At 36.1% G+C, this 17,073-nt stretch overlaps 1 protein-coding gene across 1 annotated transcript in view; it reads right to left on the bottom strand.

Annotated features, from left to right (window-relative positions):
• Positions 1–229: 229 nt before the first annotated feature.
• The window catches only part of LOC309803631 (rho GTPase-activating protein 11A-like), a 26,743-nt gene continuing 9,899 nt past the window's right edge, over positions 230–17,073 (bottom strand). The window contains 6 exon segments of the mRNA XM_082620140.1: positions 230–2,774; positions 3,174–3,312; positions 5,937–6,045; positions 6,758–6,887; positions 9,470–9,634; positions 10,431–10,505. Of these exon segments, the coding sequence (XP_082476266.1) occupies positions 1,189–2,774; positions 3,174–3,312; positions 5,937–6,045; positions 6,758–6,887; positions 9,470–9,634; positions 10,431–10,505 (2,204 nt within the window). The 3' untranslated portion in view covers positions 230–1,188.

The raw sequence follows: 17,073 nt of genomic DNA, 5'->3' as shown, positions 1-17,073 counted from the left end.
TTGAATGTGGCACCCTAACAACTGACCTGCAAAACTGTCTTTAGTGGTTGAGTCTGCATGCATATTCCTTCCTCCAAAACTCAGAGAATACCCTCTACTGTTGATATTATTCTTTCCTTAAAGATTTGTTATTTCTAATCATTTAAAATATAAATTTAGATAGATTTGCTTGACAATTTGGGTCAAATTCTAAAAGGTTATTTTGAATTTCATTAGAGTCTCAGGCAAGTCATTTTCCAGAAAGTTATCTTTAATGTCTTTGCTAAATAAATAACATTTACACACACGACAAAACCATCACAGGCTCCTGTAGGAATCCAAAGTGTAAAAATCCAAGGTAAATGTACAGAGGTGCATCAACTATTTCAAAGTCTAAAATCAAGCATCTGAATATAAGCAATCACTTTGATTAAACTCTTCCAAACTTAATTACTCCCCCTTAAAACATTTTAAATTCTATATTGGACAAAACAGATATAAATGTACTTGTGCAAATTAACTTTAAAAAACATAGTATGGCTTTAAAGTCACAGTTACTTCTGCAGCATCATACTAAATGAGCACACTTGAGTCGTCATTCTGCATTAGCCATTATTCCTAGTTCAAGTGAACACACTGTCACATCTATAGACAATATATGTCTAATTACTCTGCACCCAAAAGGAATAAAGGATTAAGATGCTATTGAAACAAATTAATTTCTAGGGACTTTGATATAGACAATAAACATTAATGGAATTCGGGAAATAAGATTTGCAGGGCTTATCTCTCTCTCTCTCTCTCTCTGTGTTAGACATTTCTTAGAGAAACCTCATCTGACTTAGGAGTAACAGAAATAGGCACAACTCATTCCATTCTTCCTATCGCACGTTAAAAAATAAAATTCATGCAATTTTCAAAAATTAATTTCTTATAAACCCAGTCAACAATTTCTTTAAAAAAGTAAAGTGTAACCTCTGCTTTGAGAGATGACAATAAAATTAAGAAGTTTAAATATTGCCATAATTAAGAAAAACAAAGTCATCATTTATACAAGCTTAAGAATTCAAGTTGCTTGTGCAATGAAATTAAAATTGATCACATACCAATCATTCTGAGCTACAAACTAACATGTAGATTACCTTGCAAGTCATATCACCAACTGCTAATTTTATTTACATTAATGACAAGTAGTATAACACTTACCAATTACAAGTCTACAGGTCTACTTGTTGGTAGTAGTTGAGCTTTTCCAATAGGATTTTTTGGAGAACCTTTATACCAGACCCTCTCTTTTTCTGAAGGTCTTCTAAGGACCCTGTTATTTATGCCACGAGAAAAGCCCATATCATTATTTACAACAGATTTTACTATATCATGATTTGTCAGATCATCCAAGGGAACCTTAATTTGGCCATTAGATATCACTTCCTGCTTACAAACTCTGGTGGACCCAAGAGAAGCATTTCCAGAGTTTGGGTGCCTCTTCATTTGTGAGAAAGATGTAGAAGTTACCTCCATGCTTGATTTTGAAATCGTATCAACATTCGACTGTTTGCATGATGTAGACTTCTGTTCTTTAGGACTTGATCTGGTACATGGAATAGAGGAATCTTTTGACGTACATTCTCCACGAGAGGGAAGAGCACTATCACAGCTCACTGATTTAACCAGAGGAGAAGCAGCATCACCAAGACTTGCTAATTTATGCCTTGGAGGTTGTCCACCATACAACAACAAAGAATTAATTCTTCTGACAGATTGACGGACAGGCATACGCTGAAACTTAAGAGGTGACTTAACTTTTGTCCTATTTGGTTCATGTAAAGAAAGATTGTTAAACCACTGTATGTGGTCTGAAACCTTTCCATGCTCTGTCATTTGTAAATGTTCAGAAACCGTTTTATCACATGTTTCCACCAGTGACTGCTGTTTAACAATTCTCACAGACCTAGGTTTTGACAGGTTTGCGCTATTACACGTAATCTGCTCTGAGGAAGAGGCGCTGGCCACATCCTCTCTAGAAGCTGCACATTTCAGTAAGTTCTCTTCAATCATATTTTCATTCTCCTTTAATTTAGTATTTAGTATATCCCTTGGGGACTCTTGTTTCTTTATTTGTTCATCACTGGGCAATTCCTGCTTGCTTAAATAATCTTTTGGTATATTCGAATGAATGTTGTCTTCTAGTTCTATCTTCATCTGAGTTGAGTAACATTTTATAGTGGCTTTTCTACCCAATTTTTGAGTTTGATGTAGTGAGAAGTCTCTTTCTGAAAAACTATTTTCATCTTTACTATTGTGGTGTTCATTGGATTCTATCACAGTGAAATTATTAATTTCAAATAGATTTTTTTCTGGGCTACATTTGATAGAAGATGTTTCATTAAATTTTACTTCCCCTACATTAGTTAATGATGACCGCCTGTGATTTATCAATGCATGAAGATTACTTCCAGATTCAGAAAATGCTTTCTGAATTTTCACAACAGTCTCTGTGGTCAGGTTATTTTCATCCCCACTAAGAGAGCTGCCAGTTACGTTGTTATTATGCCTACTGTGTACATTAGAAGGGGTAAGCTCATATGACCTAACAAGTGACTTTTCAACCATCATATCAGGCTCTAAGGAAGAGTTTTCCACCTCAAGAATTGCATCTATTGGAGAAGCTTCATTTCCATCTATTTCTTGAAAACTTGAATTACTAGGTCCTGTCCAAGACATCCGGTAATTTCTTCCACCTAGTCGCTCTGGAGTTAATAAGTTTTCCTCAGACTTACTTATCTTTTTTGAACCTAAAATAAAGCAGTTCAGTGTTTTTAATCATTTATATCTGATCTAGTTTTGAAATATTATTCAAATACATGACAAATTAAATACTAAGCATTTAATTCCAATAAACTAGATTTGTGTTAAGAGATAATTTTTATCTATAAATATGTCAAACATCTTTATACTTACATTTGTAAAGATCGTCCAATTATTCATAGAAAAATACATTGCAATTCCAGTATTTTCACTATTCAAACACGAATTTTCAATTTCTAGAACAGTAAATTACTTAATATATTTTATCATTAAAAACAACTAAAGGTTATGTCAATTATATCTCACTAAAATGGGAAGAAAATTTTTTAAAAAACAACTAAAGTAGGCTTTTGGGGTAAAACTCTAACAATATCATGTAAATGTACCTTTTTTTGTTAATCTTTCATCAATATATGGGCTAAAAAGCAGACCTGTTTTTACAGATTCAATCCTATTTTTTAAACTTTGTTGATTTGCAAGTCGTCGACCAACATTTTCAGATCTATCGACACCAGAACACACATTCTGTACAGAACAAATTGAAAAAGTTTTGGTTAAGAAATAAAGCTAGTTAATTCAAAGCATTACTTTGTAGTTATCAAAATCCTCTACAGCTGATTTTAAAAGGCGTGTATATAATTGAGGAACAATATTATAGCAAACACAATATACTTGCATGCATGCTGATGAAAATTATAAGCATTTGACTTGGCTATTAGTGGATATTTTATGATCTAAAATAAAAACAGCCTCACACATTAACTTAAAAATTTTTTTGTGTGTGTGATGACTGTGCCAGTGCCTGTTCACAAGAATGAAAGAAAACAGAAAACAAAAAAACAGAACAAAATCTTACCTCATGGAATTTACATTCTTGATGGGCAGATTTAGACCAGAAGAAGACAGACAATAAACTATAAAGTATAATATACAATACATAAGGTGAAAAGTGCTAAGGACAAAGCAAAGCAGGGTAAGGAGGATATGGAGTGGTGAAGGGTGGGGTATAATTTTAAACACAGTGAACAGATTTGTGAGTAAAGAAAAATGAGAGCGACAGTCATGAAGGTATGAGGGGGAAGAACATTCCAGGAGAGGAAAATGCCAGTGCAGTCTCTCAGGCTGAAGCAAGGTCTGGCACATTTGAGAAACTGCAGGAGGCAAAAGTGAATGAAGCCAAGAGAGCAAGGGAGGGTGGCAGGAGGAGAGCTCCAAGAGGGAGGCCAGGAACAGATCATGCGGGGCACTGCAGATCAGTGTAAGAACTTTGGCTTTTCTTTTTTTCCCCTCAGAGTGAAGCAAGAAGTCACTGAAGAATTCTGAGCAGAGGAGTGACATGAGTGGCATGATTTAACTCTGGTTTTTAGAGGATAATTTTGGTTCTAGTACTGCAGCAAGGTAGAAGCAGGTAGACCTACTAGTAGGAAATTGCAGTAATCCAAGTTCCAGATGACATAACTTAGAGAAGGTTAGACATGTAGTACTGGTGAGAAATGGTCAGCCGGGATAGACTGAAAGCAGAAGTTAGACAGGATTCCCTAATGGTTTCGACAGTACATATGAGAGAAAGTGAGGGGTCAAGAATGTCTGCATGCTGTTGGTGGGAATGTAAATTGATACAGCCACTATGGATAACAGTATGGAGGTTCCTTAAAACACTAAAAATAGAACTACCATACGACCCAGCAATCCCACTACTGGGCATATACCCTGAGAAAACCATAATTCAAAAAGAGACAGGTACCACAATGTTCATTGGAGCACGATTTACAACAGCCAGGACATGGAAGCAACCTAAGTGTCCATCGACAGATGAATGGATAAAGAAGATGTAGCACATATATACGATGGAGTATTACTCAGCCATAAAAAGAAACGAAATTGAGTTATTCATAGTGAGGTGGATGAACCTAGAGTCTGTCATACAGAGTGAAGTAAGTCAGAAAGAGAAAAACAAATACCATATGCTAGCACATACATATGGAATCTAAAAAAAAAAATTGTTTTGAAGAACCTAGGGGCAAGGCAGGAATAAAGACGCAGATGTAGAGAATGGACTTGAGGACATGGGGAGGGGGAAGGGTAAGATGGGACGAAGTGAGGGAGTGGCACTGACATATATACACTACCAAATATAAAACAGATGGTTAGTGGGAAGCAGCCACATAGCACAAGGAGATCAGCTCGGTGCTTTGTGACCACCTAGAGGGGTGGGATAGGGAGGGTGGGAGGGAGATGCAAGAGGGAGGGGATATGGGGATATATGTATACATACAGCTGATTCACTTGGTTATATAGCAGCAACTAATACAACAATGTAAAGCAATTATACTCCAATAAAGATATTAAAAAAAAAAAAAGAATGCCTGCAGGGCTTTTGGCCTAAGTGATTAGAAGAATGAGTTGCCATAAGTGAGATGGTGAAGACTGTAGGTAGAATAGAAGTGTGGGTGGAGGAGACGGGGAGGAGTGGAGAAATAGCAACAGTGGAGAAATGCATCTTGGGAGCTCTATTTGGGGCAGGTTACACTTGAGATGTCAACACCTCCCTACTTGGGATCAACACCCAAGTAGGGAGGTCAAGTAGGTAGGTGTTAAGCAGTCAAGTTGTTCAGGAGAGCATTTTGGGCTAGAGATATAAACTTGAAGTCATAAGTATATACATGATGTTTAGGGCTGATGATCACCCTGAGTGAGTGGAGTGAGAAAAGAGAAACCCAAAGGCAAAGCTTTGGGCACTCCAATGTAAAGGAATTAGAAAATTAACTGACAAAGAAGGAAGAATGTCATGAGACTATATGTCCCTGAAGCAAGGAAAGAAAGTATGCCAGAGAGGAGCAAGTCATCAGCCAGGTTTACATGCTGCTGACATATCAAGGCTAACAAGGACTGGTCTGAGCAATGCTGAATTCATGAGTGATCTTATGACAGCTGTTTCACTGAGTGTTGGGGATGAAAGCTTCACTGGAATTGATTTCAGCAGAATAGAAAAGGAGGAACTGGAGATAACAACTCAAGTGTAAGGGCTGCTATAAAGAAGAGCAGAGAATGGGACAGTAGATGGAAGAGAGACAGGGTTGAGTCTTTTAGCATCAAGTCTTCAGCTTTATCCTAATATAAACTTCAATGAAATGGTGAAAGACACTTACTCCATCTTTGCTACTTTTCCCTAGATTAAATTTCAAACGAAGAGATCTTCGAACCTTTTCTTTACGGCTGATTTTAGGAGAGAAGCAGTCTGCTTTTCCTGATTCCACCCTAGAAAGAGTCAAATTAAAAACATCAGTTTATAGCATAAGAACTGGAATTCCTACAAAATAAAGTTTGAAAGTCCAGAGCAAATCACATTGTTAGTAATTGAATAGAGTAATAATTTTTTAGGTTTAAGATACCGTATATGAACACATTGTATTTGCATAAAAATACAAATATTTTATAAAATAAACTTTCCTGTTTATCACAAGAGTTTAGTCACTTATAAATCAGAATCATTAGGGTAGACTAGCTTTTTATATTAACAGGAAATTTAAAAATTACACACATCAACATAAAATAGGATTTTTTTTTTTTTTTTTTTTTTTTTGCTGTACGCGGGCCTCTCACTGTTGTGGCCTCTCCCGTTGCGGAGCACAGGCTCCGGACGCACAGGCTCAGCGGCCATGGCTCACGGGCCCAGCCGCTCCGCGGCATATGGGATCCTCCCAGACCGGGGCACGAACCCGTATCCCCTGCATCGGCAGGCGGACTCTCAACCACTGCGCCACCAGGGAGGCCCTAAAATAGGATTTTAAGCAAGCAAAATGGATTCAAATTAGGAATCTTTCTCTAGAGGATATGCACTTGATTAATAAGACTATAAAGGCAAAGGGGATTTTTAAAAATTATGATTCAATTATGATTCTCAGTAGAAAGACACAAAATATTTTATTAACTGTATATACCAAATTTTTATCCAACCTGGATAAATTACCTGCCAACTTTTTTGCTTGCAAGCCTTTTACTTCGCCTTAGCACACCTGAACTGATCAAATGGTTTCCATTCACGGTGACAGGAGAGAGTGAACTCTGAGATGACCCTTCTGGGCTTGTATCAAAGTGAACTACAAAAATAACCACACGTGATAGACCACACATACTCATTTTCTTTTCAAAGTATAAAATATTAATAGCAATTAGATTTAAAGTCTTAATTTCCACCCCTAAACAACCACAAAATCACATAATTTCTGGTTAGAATCTTCAGGGGTCAAATAACCCAAGTCAACTGAAAAAAAAATCTATTTCTTACTTTTTAGTTACCAATTAAAGGTTAGATTAAACATTATTTTTATATTAAGAGTTTTGCTTTAAACTCTTTTAATACTACAAGGGAGGGGTGGGCACTGTTGCAGATTGGAGAAAGAGCAAGCTTTCGAGACAGACTTGAGTTTGTCCACCACTTACTAAATGGCTTTAGGCTCTAAAACTGGACTTCTGTGGTGAATATAAATATTACTGTAACATATATAAGATGTCTAGCACAGTACCTGGTACATAAGATTAATTAATGCTGTTATCAAAAATAAACTACTGAAAAACAATTTAGTATCTGAGTATCCAGTATGCACCTTCTAGCCAACTTGCTGTCTACCTGACTCTGGAGTGCAATTTGTCCAAAATTTTTGGCAAACAAAAACTGATGATCTATAACATACACCTAAACACTTGGCTACTGCCATGTTCCATGATAACAACTGGAGGTTACAACAGCTCATTTTGATTAAGTTATTTAACACTATACCATGAAATCAACTATAATAAAAAATTAGGGAAAAGTATAATAGTTATAAGCAAAGGCTCCATATACATTTGATTTGTATTTGAATATTGCCCAGGATACACTCAACAAACATGAACCCTCTCAACTTATCATTGGTATCGATAAAGAATTCACACAGGTCCCCAAACAGAAATATCCATGTTTTTTCAATTACAAAAACAGAAAATAATACAACCATTACAGTGACTTTTTGGGTGCATTTGGCTAAAAAGAAAGCTTGGAGGCAATATGATATATCCAATGTGACATAGGTAGCCTTATTCTAGGGCTGCAGAAATGTATCAGTGGTGACAAGGAGGCACAGTCAGAATAGATGGAATAACACACAGTTACAACACATATTAGAAAAAAATTAAAAATAAGTACACTATGGATTATAGATTAATATCGTTGGTTACATATATTAACGAAAAGCATCATATCTGTTATAATCTAAACTTAGAAACCAACTCATTTTCAATTTTGCAGACGCAATTTATTGAATTGTGGCTGAGAAAGTAGGGTCAAAGAAAAATGCTGAGTTAAAATAATAGAATTACTGATGTTGAACTTGTTAATTTTTTTATAAAAGAAGTTTTGCTGGTTAAGCAGGCTCATACTAATGTTACAGTAACATAATGTTTAATCTGTTTTTTGGGAGCTTGGAGAGAAGGAATCTGCAGGTTCATTTCTTGAGGAAGATGATGTACTGCTAATAAACAAAGGCAGGTAGAACTATGATTCACATCTGTCATTTGGAAGTAGTCCTCCAAAGCAGAAAGCCTTTAAATACTAAAAACACACTAAGTTACTTTAAAGGAGTTTAAGTCTCCAGCCTGTGAATACAGATAGAACTACAGACATAGCTTCAGAGTTCTTATCATTACACTTTAATGAACCGCAGAGAACCTGAAGGACCATAGAGAACAAGTTGCTATTCTGTTCACCTTTTTAATAAAACAAACAAGGAAAATGTAAACCTTTCAGATAACAAAAGCGAAAAAGAGGCTTTTGGGAAGAAAACCTCATAACCCAGCTAACAAATTCAAATTGAAACTCTTAACATTGCCTGAAACCAAAGAAAATCTAAAAGAATCAGAGGCTACTCACATTTTGTCTAAATGTGACACAAATATGAGATGGAAGACTCTGGGCTTAGAGTTTCAATTCATTTTGGGTTGACCATAGGTTAATACGAGCCAACTTGTATTCTACACATGCTAAAGGAGCCAACTCAATCCAAGATCACACTAACAAAAATTAGGTATTCAAATTAGCATGATTATATTTTTCTCTGGAGGCTCTGGTTGGCCACATTAGGAACTTGTATTTCATTTGGAATAAAATGGCTGCGCTGGTAAGGGATGTGGAAACCATGCCATAAGGATGGCTTTTTATAAAAGCCACTTGAGTATAAAACTTTAAAAATACCGCCCCCCAAATTAACCCACAATGGTACTTCAATGGTAACACCCTTACTCTGCATTCAGAGATGCTCAAACGCTGGTGACCTCAACTCAACAAAAGACAGCAATCCAGCCACAGCTACAGATCCAGAAGTAACTAAAGTAGAATTTAGGATGTTCAATCACGTAAAACCTGAGCACAAGTGCTATCCTATCCACAGTGACCCATAATTTTCAATAGGCATGGCAGTAAAACACACACACACACAGACACACACAGACACACACACACACACACAAATTATACTGAACCACTGTCTATTTTAAAAGTTAGGGGACTTTATAAAATTCAGAGATTTGATAAAACAGAATAACACTCTGGCTCCTAAAGGGTCATATTAATATGAAATAGCACTTTGCCCAGAATAGGCACTCATGTTAATGTTTATAACCCAATTATATAAATTCCATTTGTTACCTGATACTGGTGTAGAACTGCTACTGAAGAGATTACCTGGCAACAACTCAAAGTTAAAATTGTGCTTGACGGACTTCCTTTTCTTACTTGAGAAACCATGGGAATCTACCGGCAGTTTACGCTTAGCATTTGGTGTAAGAATCATTGGTGAAATGGATAGCTGGGCTTAAAAAAAGAAAACTTTTTATTCTCCCACAAAGTTGATAAAATACAAACACTTTATATAATTTCTTCTTATAAAGCTATTTCTTAGAACCAAAAATGGGGGGGGATACATTTACATTAACATTATCAAATATATATTATAAAACTAAATTAACACTATGCAATTACTTAAAATAAAAACAGTGAAGTTGCAAAGAGGCCAGATTCTTAGTAACTTCAACACCAAACAGAATAAAAGATGCATATAATTCACATTAAAGAGTATTAAATAGGCAAGAAAAATTATAATCAAGGTGTTGAAACAAAAACTGATCTAAATATTTTTGATTTTCATCATAACTAAGTATTAACCAGTTAATGTCTTCAATCTAGAAAACAAAACAAGTAATCAAATTTTCTATTACTGGGTTGAATAATTTCAGCCACAAGCAAAACAAAAAACAATAATTGGAACAAATACTAATAAACTTCTGGTTCTAAAATAAAAATGAGATTATTTTCACATATTCAATATCATCCAACTTACAAATGGAAGAACGTGATTCAGAAGGTCAAAAATATAACAACAGACTAAAATAAATTCATACCTACAATTTTAGGTTCACTATATCCAACATAATTATATATTATGCATTACATATATATATATCCAATGTCATAATATTATAGTAAAATATCTCCACTGAAAATTACATTTGGAATTGATTAAACAAAATAAGTTAGGTAATCATTATCATAATTAATTTTTGTATAATATATATAAACATCCACTTAAATAAATATATATAATACCTACCAGTTCTTTCCTGTTGAGGTGTAATAGAGGGTGTCCTGTTAGATTTAAGTTTATTTAATGCTCCACTAACAAAATCTGAAATGCAAGGCATATTTATAATCATATAATCAATTATAACAACATTTACCTAACTTTTATCAATAATTCATATTGCTATTTGTGGTCTTTTAGCATCTAAGTTTGTATCAGCTTATATATTTTAAAGTCACTTAAGGTCATTTAAAAGGAATTATTTCAAAATAGGGGAAAAAAAACTAAAGGATATATTTGTATTCCATTCCCCTCTTATACACCCATATCTCTCAATAAACAAACAAACAAACAAACAAATAAATAAATAGGAAGACATTAAATACAGAATGAGGGACTTCCCTGGTGGTCCAGTGGTTAAGACTTTGCCTTCCAATGCAGGGTGTGTGGGTTTGATCCCAGGTCGGGGAGCTAAGAGCCCACATGTCTTGCAGTCAAAAAACTAAAACATAACTTTAAAAATGGTCCACATCAAAAAACAAAACAAAACAAAACAAAAAAAACATACAAATAAATAAATACAGAATGAATTGTAAAACAAGTATCTATAATGTATAGAAAGAGTATGGAAGAGGAAATCATTACCTTTTGAGGAAGGAAAGAAATGGCATTAAGAGAGGAAGCTTTGCAAGGGAAATAAAACCTGGACAGTGTTCTGAAGGATTTGTAGGTGTTGATTAGGGTGGAAGGTAGAATTCAGGCAAGGTGACTAGTATATGCAAAGGTATGTAAGAAAAAACAGAATTTACGTATACTAGAAACCAGGAGTTTGATACTGCTAGAGCAAATAGTGAACAGTGGATATGGTAAGAGATAAGTCTTGTGTATTAGGCAGAACAGGGCTGTGTATCATTTTGAAGAACCTGAACTTCTCCAAAGGCAAAAAGGAACAAAGTCATCATTTCTGCACTTTAGGAAAATCACTAAATCTGCAGCAGTATGACAGATTTATTGGGGGGTAAGCCTCCTTGGATGGAGACAGGCAAACTAGCTAAAGGTTCTTCTAAGTATGCTATTCAGTCATTCAACAAATATCTATTTTGTACCTATTATGTGTCAGACACAATGAAGATACAACAGTGGCCAAAATATGAAACAGTGACCTTTACAAAACTTATTCTATTGGAGGAAACAAACATTAAATATACTAAGGAAATAAATACCTATTGACAAATGGGTAAATAGTGTGAAGTACAAATATAACAATGGATTTAGATTGTGGAGTTAGAGGAGGTATCCTTGAGGAACTGGTATTTAAGCTGAGACCTGAAGGAAGAGTGGGAATTAGCCAGGCAAGAGAAGAAGGTCTGAACTGAGGTAGCAGCTGTGGAAATGGAGGCAGTATTAAAGGTATTTAAGAGATCAAAGTGATAAGACTTGGTAGACAGTGGGATTTGCGAATGAGGAAAGAGCAGATAAGGACATCTAGAATTCTGACTTTGATGACTGAATAGACAATGGTGCCATCCAAAGAAACTCAACAGGCCAAGAAAGAATGGAATGACATACTCAAAATATTTAAAGATAAAAACTGTCAGCAGTATCATTCAGATATGAAGGAGAAATAAAGGGTTTCCCAGATGAACAGAAGCTGAGAGACTTCATCAGTGCTAGACCTGCCTTACAAGAAATGCTGTAAGGAGCTCTTCTACCAGAAATAAAAAGGCAAAAGTAAACAAAATTTTGAGTAAGATGATAAACAGAATCAGAAAATTGCAACTCTATATCAAAATAAGTTGTCAAACAATTCTATAATAAAGGTTAAAGGGAAAAGAGCAGTAAAACTATAGCTACTTCAATTTGGTAGAGAACACAAAACATAAAGAGACAATTTGAGACAACAGAAACATAAAAGGTAAAAGGAAAAGGATGAAACTCGTATAGGCAAATGAAGGTAGTAAGATGCTATTGGCAGAAAAAGGACTTTTATCTTTAAGACAATTTACACAAACCTCATAGTAATCAGAAAATATAAATCTAGAGGGACTTCCCTGGTGGTGCAGTGGTTAAGAATCCGCCTGCCAATGAAGGGGACGTGGGGTCGAGCCCTGGGCTGGGAAGATCCCACATACTGCGGAGTAACTAAGCCTGTGCGCCATAACTACTGAGGCTGCACTCTAGAGCCCACATGCCACACTACTGAAGCCCGCATGCCTAGAGCCTGTGCTCCGCAACAAGAGAAGCCACCACAATGAGAAGCCCGTGCACCACAACGAAGAGTTGCCCCTGCTTGCTGCAACTAGAGAAAGCCCTCGTGCAACAATGAAGACCCAATGCAGCCAAAAATAAACAAACAAAATAAATTTATTAAAAAAAAATATATATATATATATCTAGAGCAGAGCCACATAATATAAAAGAGAAAACTGAGAAAAACATCACAGAAAACCACCCAACCAAAATGGCAGACAGAAACACAAAGAAAAAGAAACAATGGAGATACAGAACAAACAAAAGATAAAATGGCAGTACTAAGTCTTCATCTATCAATAATCATCCTAAATGTAAACGGACTGAATTCACTAATCGAAAGACAGAGTGGCTAGATGGATTAAAAAACAAGACCCGGGCTTCCCTGGTGGCGCAGTGGTTGAGAGTCCGCCTGCCGATGCAGGGGACATGGATTCGTGCCCCGGTCCGGGAAGATCCCACATGCCGCGGAGCGGCTGGGCCCGTGCGCCATGGCCGCTGAGCCTGCGCGTCCGGAGCCTGTGCTCCACAACGGGAGAGGCCACAACAGTGAGAGGCCCGCGTACCGCAAAAAAAAAAAAAAAAGACCCAACTATATGCTGCCTCCAGGAGACTTACTTCAGCTCTAAAGATAAACATAGGCTCAAAGTGAAGGGATGGAAGATGATACTCCAGGCAAATGGCAGCCAAACGAAAGTGGGTATAGCCATACTCATATTAGACAAAAATGACTTCAAGCTAAAAAAGTTAACAAGAGACAAAGGTGGACATTATATAACGATAAAGGGGATAATTCACCAAGAAGAAACAACAGTTAATATATATGCACCTAACATGTAAGTGCCCAAATATATAAAGCAAGTATTAACAGACCTAAAGGGAGAAACTGACAACACAGTAACAGTAGGGACTTTAACACCCCACTTACATCAATGGATAGTTCATTCAGAAAGAAAGTCAACAAGGAAGTAGCAGTTTTAAATGAAATATCAGACCAGATGAACTCAATAGATTTATACAGAACATCCCACCCAAATACAGCAGCACACACATTCTTCTCAAGAGCACACGGAACATTCTCGTGGATGGACCATAACTTGCGACACAAGTCTCAATAAGTTTAAGAAGACTGATATCATATCAAGCATCTTTTCCGATCATAATGGTATGAAACTAGAAATCAACTACAAGAAGAAAGCTTGAAAAATCAGAAATATGTGAAGACTAAACAACATGCTACTGAACTACTGGGTCAATCAAGAAATCAAAGGCAAAAAACAAAACAAAACAGGTGAATCCTACCAAACATTCAAAACAGATTTAATACCTATCCTTCTCGAATGCTTCCAAAAGACTGAAGAGGAGGGAGAACGTGCTAACTCATTTTATGAGGCCAAATTTCCCTGACACCAAAACCAGGCAAGACAATGCAAAAAAAGAAAATTATAGGCCAGTATCTCTGATGAACATAGATGCAAAAATCCTCAACAAAATATTGGCAAACTGAATACAACATTACATTAAAAGGATCAAATACCCGCAAATCAATCAACATGATACACCGCATTCATTAATAAAATGAAAGATAAAAATCGTATGATCATCTCAATAGATGTAAAAAGCATTTGACAAGATTCAACATCCACCTGTGACAAAAACTTTCAATAAAATGGGTATAAAAGGGAAGTACCTCAACATAATAAAGGCCATATATGATAAACCCACAATCAACCTTATACTCAATAGCAAAAAGGTGAAAGCTTTCCCTCTAATATCAGGAAGAAGATAAGGATGCCCACTCTCACCCCTCTTATTCAATGTAGTATGGAAAGTTCTAACCAGAGCAAATAGGAAAGGAAAAAATAAATAAATAAAAGATATCCAAATTGAAAGGAAGAAGTAAAACTGTCACTATTTGCAGAGGACATATTATATATATATATATATATATATATATATATATATATATATATATAAAACCCAAAGACTCCACTAAAAACCTATTTGAAATAAGAAAACAATCCCATTTTACAATCACAACAAAAGGAATAAAGTACCTAGAAGCAAATTTAACCAAGGAAGTAAAAGACCTGTACATTGAAAACGCTAAGACACTGTTGAAAGAAATGGAAGAAGACACAAAGAAATGGAAAGATACTCTGTGTTCATACATTAGAAGAATTAATACTATTAAAATGTCCATAGTACCTAAAGCAACCTAAAGACTCAATGCAATCCCTGTCAAAATCCCAATGACATTTTTCATGTCAACAGAATTAAAAATCCTAAACTTTATATGGAAACACAAATTCCTGAAAAGCCAAAGCAATCCTGAGAAAAAAGAACAAAGCTGAAGGTATCACACTCCCAGATTTCAAATTATATTACAAAGCTATATAGTATTCAAAACAGCCTGGTATTGGCAGAAAAACAGACACATATCAATGGAACAAAATTCAAAGCCCAGAAATAAATCCATACATATATGGACAATTAATTTATGACAAGGATGGCCAACAGGCACATGAAAAGATGTCCAACATTACTAATTATTAGGGAAATGCAAATCCAAACCACAATGAGATACCATCTTACACCTGTTAGAATGGCTATTATCAAAAAGGCAAGAAATAACAAGTGTTGGAGAGGGTGTGGAGAAAAGGGAACCCTCCATACACTGTTCGTGGGAATGTAAATTGGTGCAGCCACTGTGGAAAACATGGAGATTCCTCGAAAAATTAAGACTAGAACCACCTTATGATCCAACCATTCCATATGAGGGTATTTATCCAAAGAATATGGAAACACTAATTCAAGGAGACACATGCACCCCTATGTTCATCGCAGAATTATTTTCAATAGCCACGATAAGGATAACCTAAGTGCCCATCAATGGATGAATAGATAAAGAAGATGTGGTATATATATACACAATGAATACTACTCAGCCATAAAAAAGGACAAAATCTTGCCATTTGTGACAATATGGGTGGACCTTGAGGGTGTTATGCTAAGTGAAATAAGCCAGACGAAGACAGACAAACACCGTATGCTTCCACCGTATGCTTTCCAGATAAAAATCCCAAACAAACAAAAACAACCAAAATAAATAAATAAATAAACCAAACAAAATAAATAAATAAACCAAAACAAACACATAGATACAGAGAACTGAGTTATGGTTACCAGAGGGAAAGAGAGGTGTGGGAAGGGCGAAATAGTAAAGGGGGTCAACTATATGGTGATGGATGGAAATGAAACTTTTGGTGGTGAGCCCACCATAGTGTATATGTAAGTCGAAATTTAATGTCCACATGAAACTTACAATAATGTTATAGACCAACGTCAGATCAATAAAAATACATAAACAGTAAATTTTTAAAGGGAGGGGGGAAGCTTGCTGGATAAGACATTTAGGCTGGGTTTTGACAAGTGGATATTATTTGAACAGCAGAGGTAGATGGAAGTAAATTACATCAATAAAAAGTATAAGCAGGGCTTCCCTGGTGGCGCAGTGGTTGAGAGCCCGCCTGCTGATGCAGGGGACACGGGTTCGTGCCCAGGTCTGGGAAGATCCCACATGCCGCGGAGCGGCTGGGCCCGTGAGCCATGGCCGCTGAGCCTGCGCGTCCGGAGCCTGTGCTCCGCAACGGGAGAGGCCACAACAGCGCGAGGCCCACATACCGGAAAAAAAAAAAAAAAAAAAAAAGTATAAGCAAAAGAACAAAGCATCTAAAAAACAATGAATAAAGAAAGCAGTTTGACTAAGGTATAGACTGCATAAAGGAGAGACAGGATACAGTAGAAAGGCATGGTAAAGCAATCCTATGAAAGATCTTTAATGTCAGGCTCCAAATATCAGTATTAATGAAAGTTTCTGAAGGGTATGCATGTGAGATATGTGACTAGAGTTATATATTATCAGCCTTGCCAGCAATAAGCAGGGCAGATTCAAGGAGGAGGCACAAAGACCAAGAAGGAAATTCTTACAGTAAACATGCAGTAAACACTGCAGATAGAATCTTACAGAACCTGAAAACTGTATGAATATAGACGGTAAAGTAAGAGTTAGGCACCTATGGCTTAAAGCTGTGACTAGAGAATGGTGGTACCATTAATAGAAAAAAGAATTCGAGAAGAACCAGTTTAAAGAAGGTGAAGATGATCATTTCAAAATGCTGAGCCCAAGCACCAAGGAAAAGCAGAAGTGTGATGTCTGCCTAGTAGAGACTTTTACTAAAGTGGTTTGACATTTGTGAGATAACAGTGGTAGAGATTTAAGTGTTCATCTATTTAGATGCAATAAGTGAAACTTACAGGAGTGAATGAAATCACAAAGGGAAAAGGGTAATAAAGATGATCTGTATCCAAGAATATCTGAATTTGGGGTAGGAAGTTTTATGGGTTGAATTGTTGTGTGCTC

This window comes from Mesoplodon mirus (assembly GCF_964341445.2).
Source record: "Mesoplodon mirus genome assembly, chromosome: 4".
In the NCBI taxonomy this organism is placed as follows: domain Eukaryota; kingdom Metazoa; phylum Chordata; class Mammalia; order Artiodactyla; family Ziphiidae; genus Mesoplodon; species Mesoplodon mirus.
This window is presented reverse-complemented; position numbering and strand designations above follow the sequence as displayed.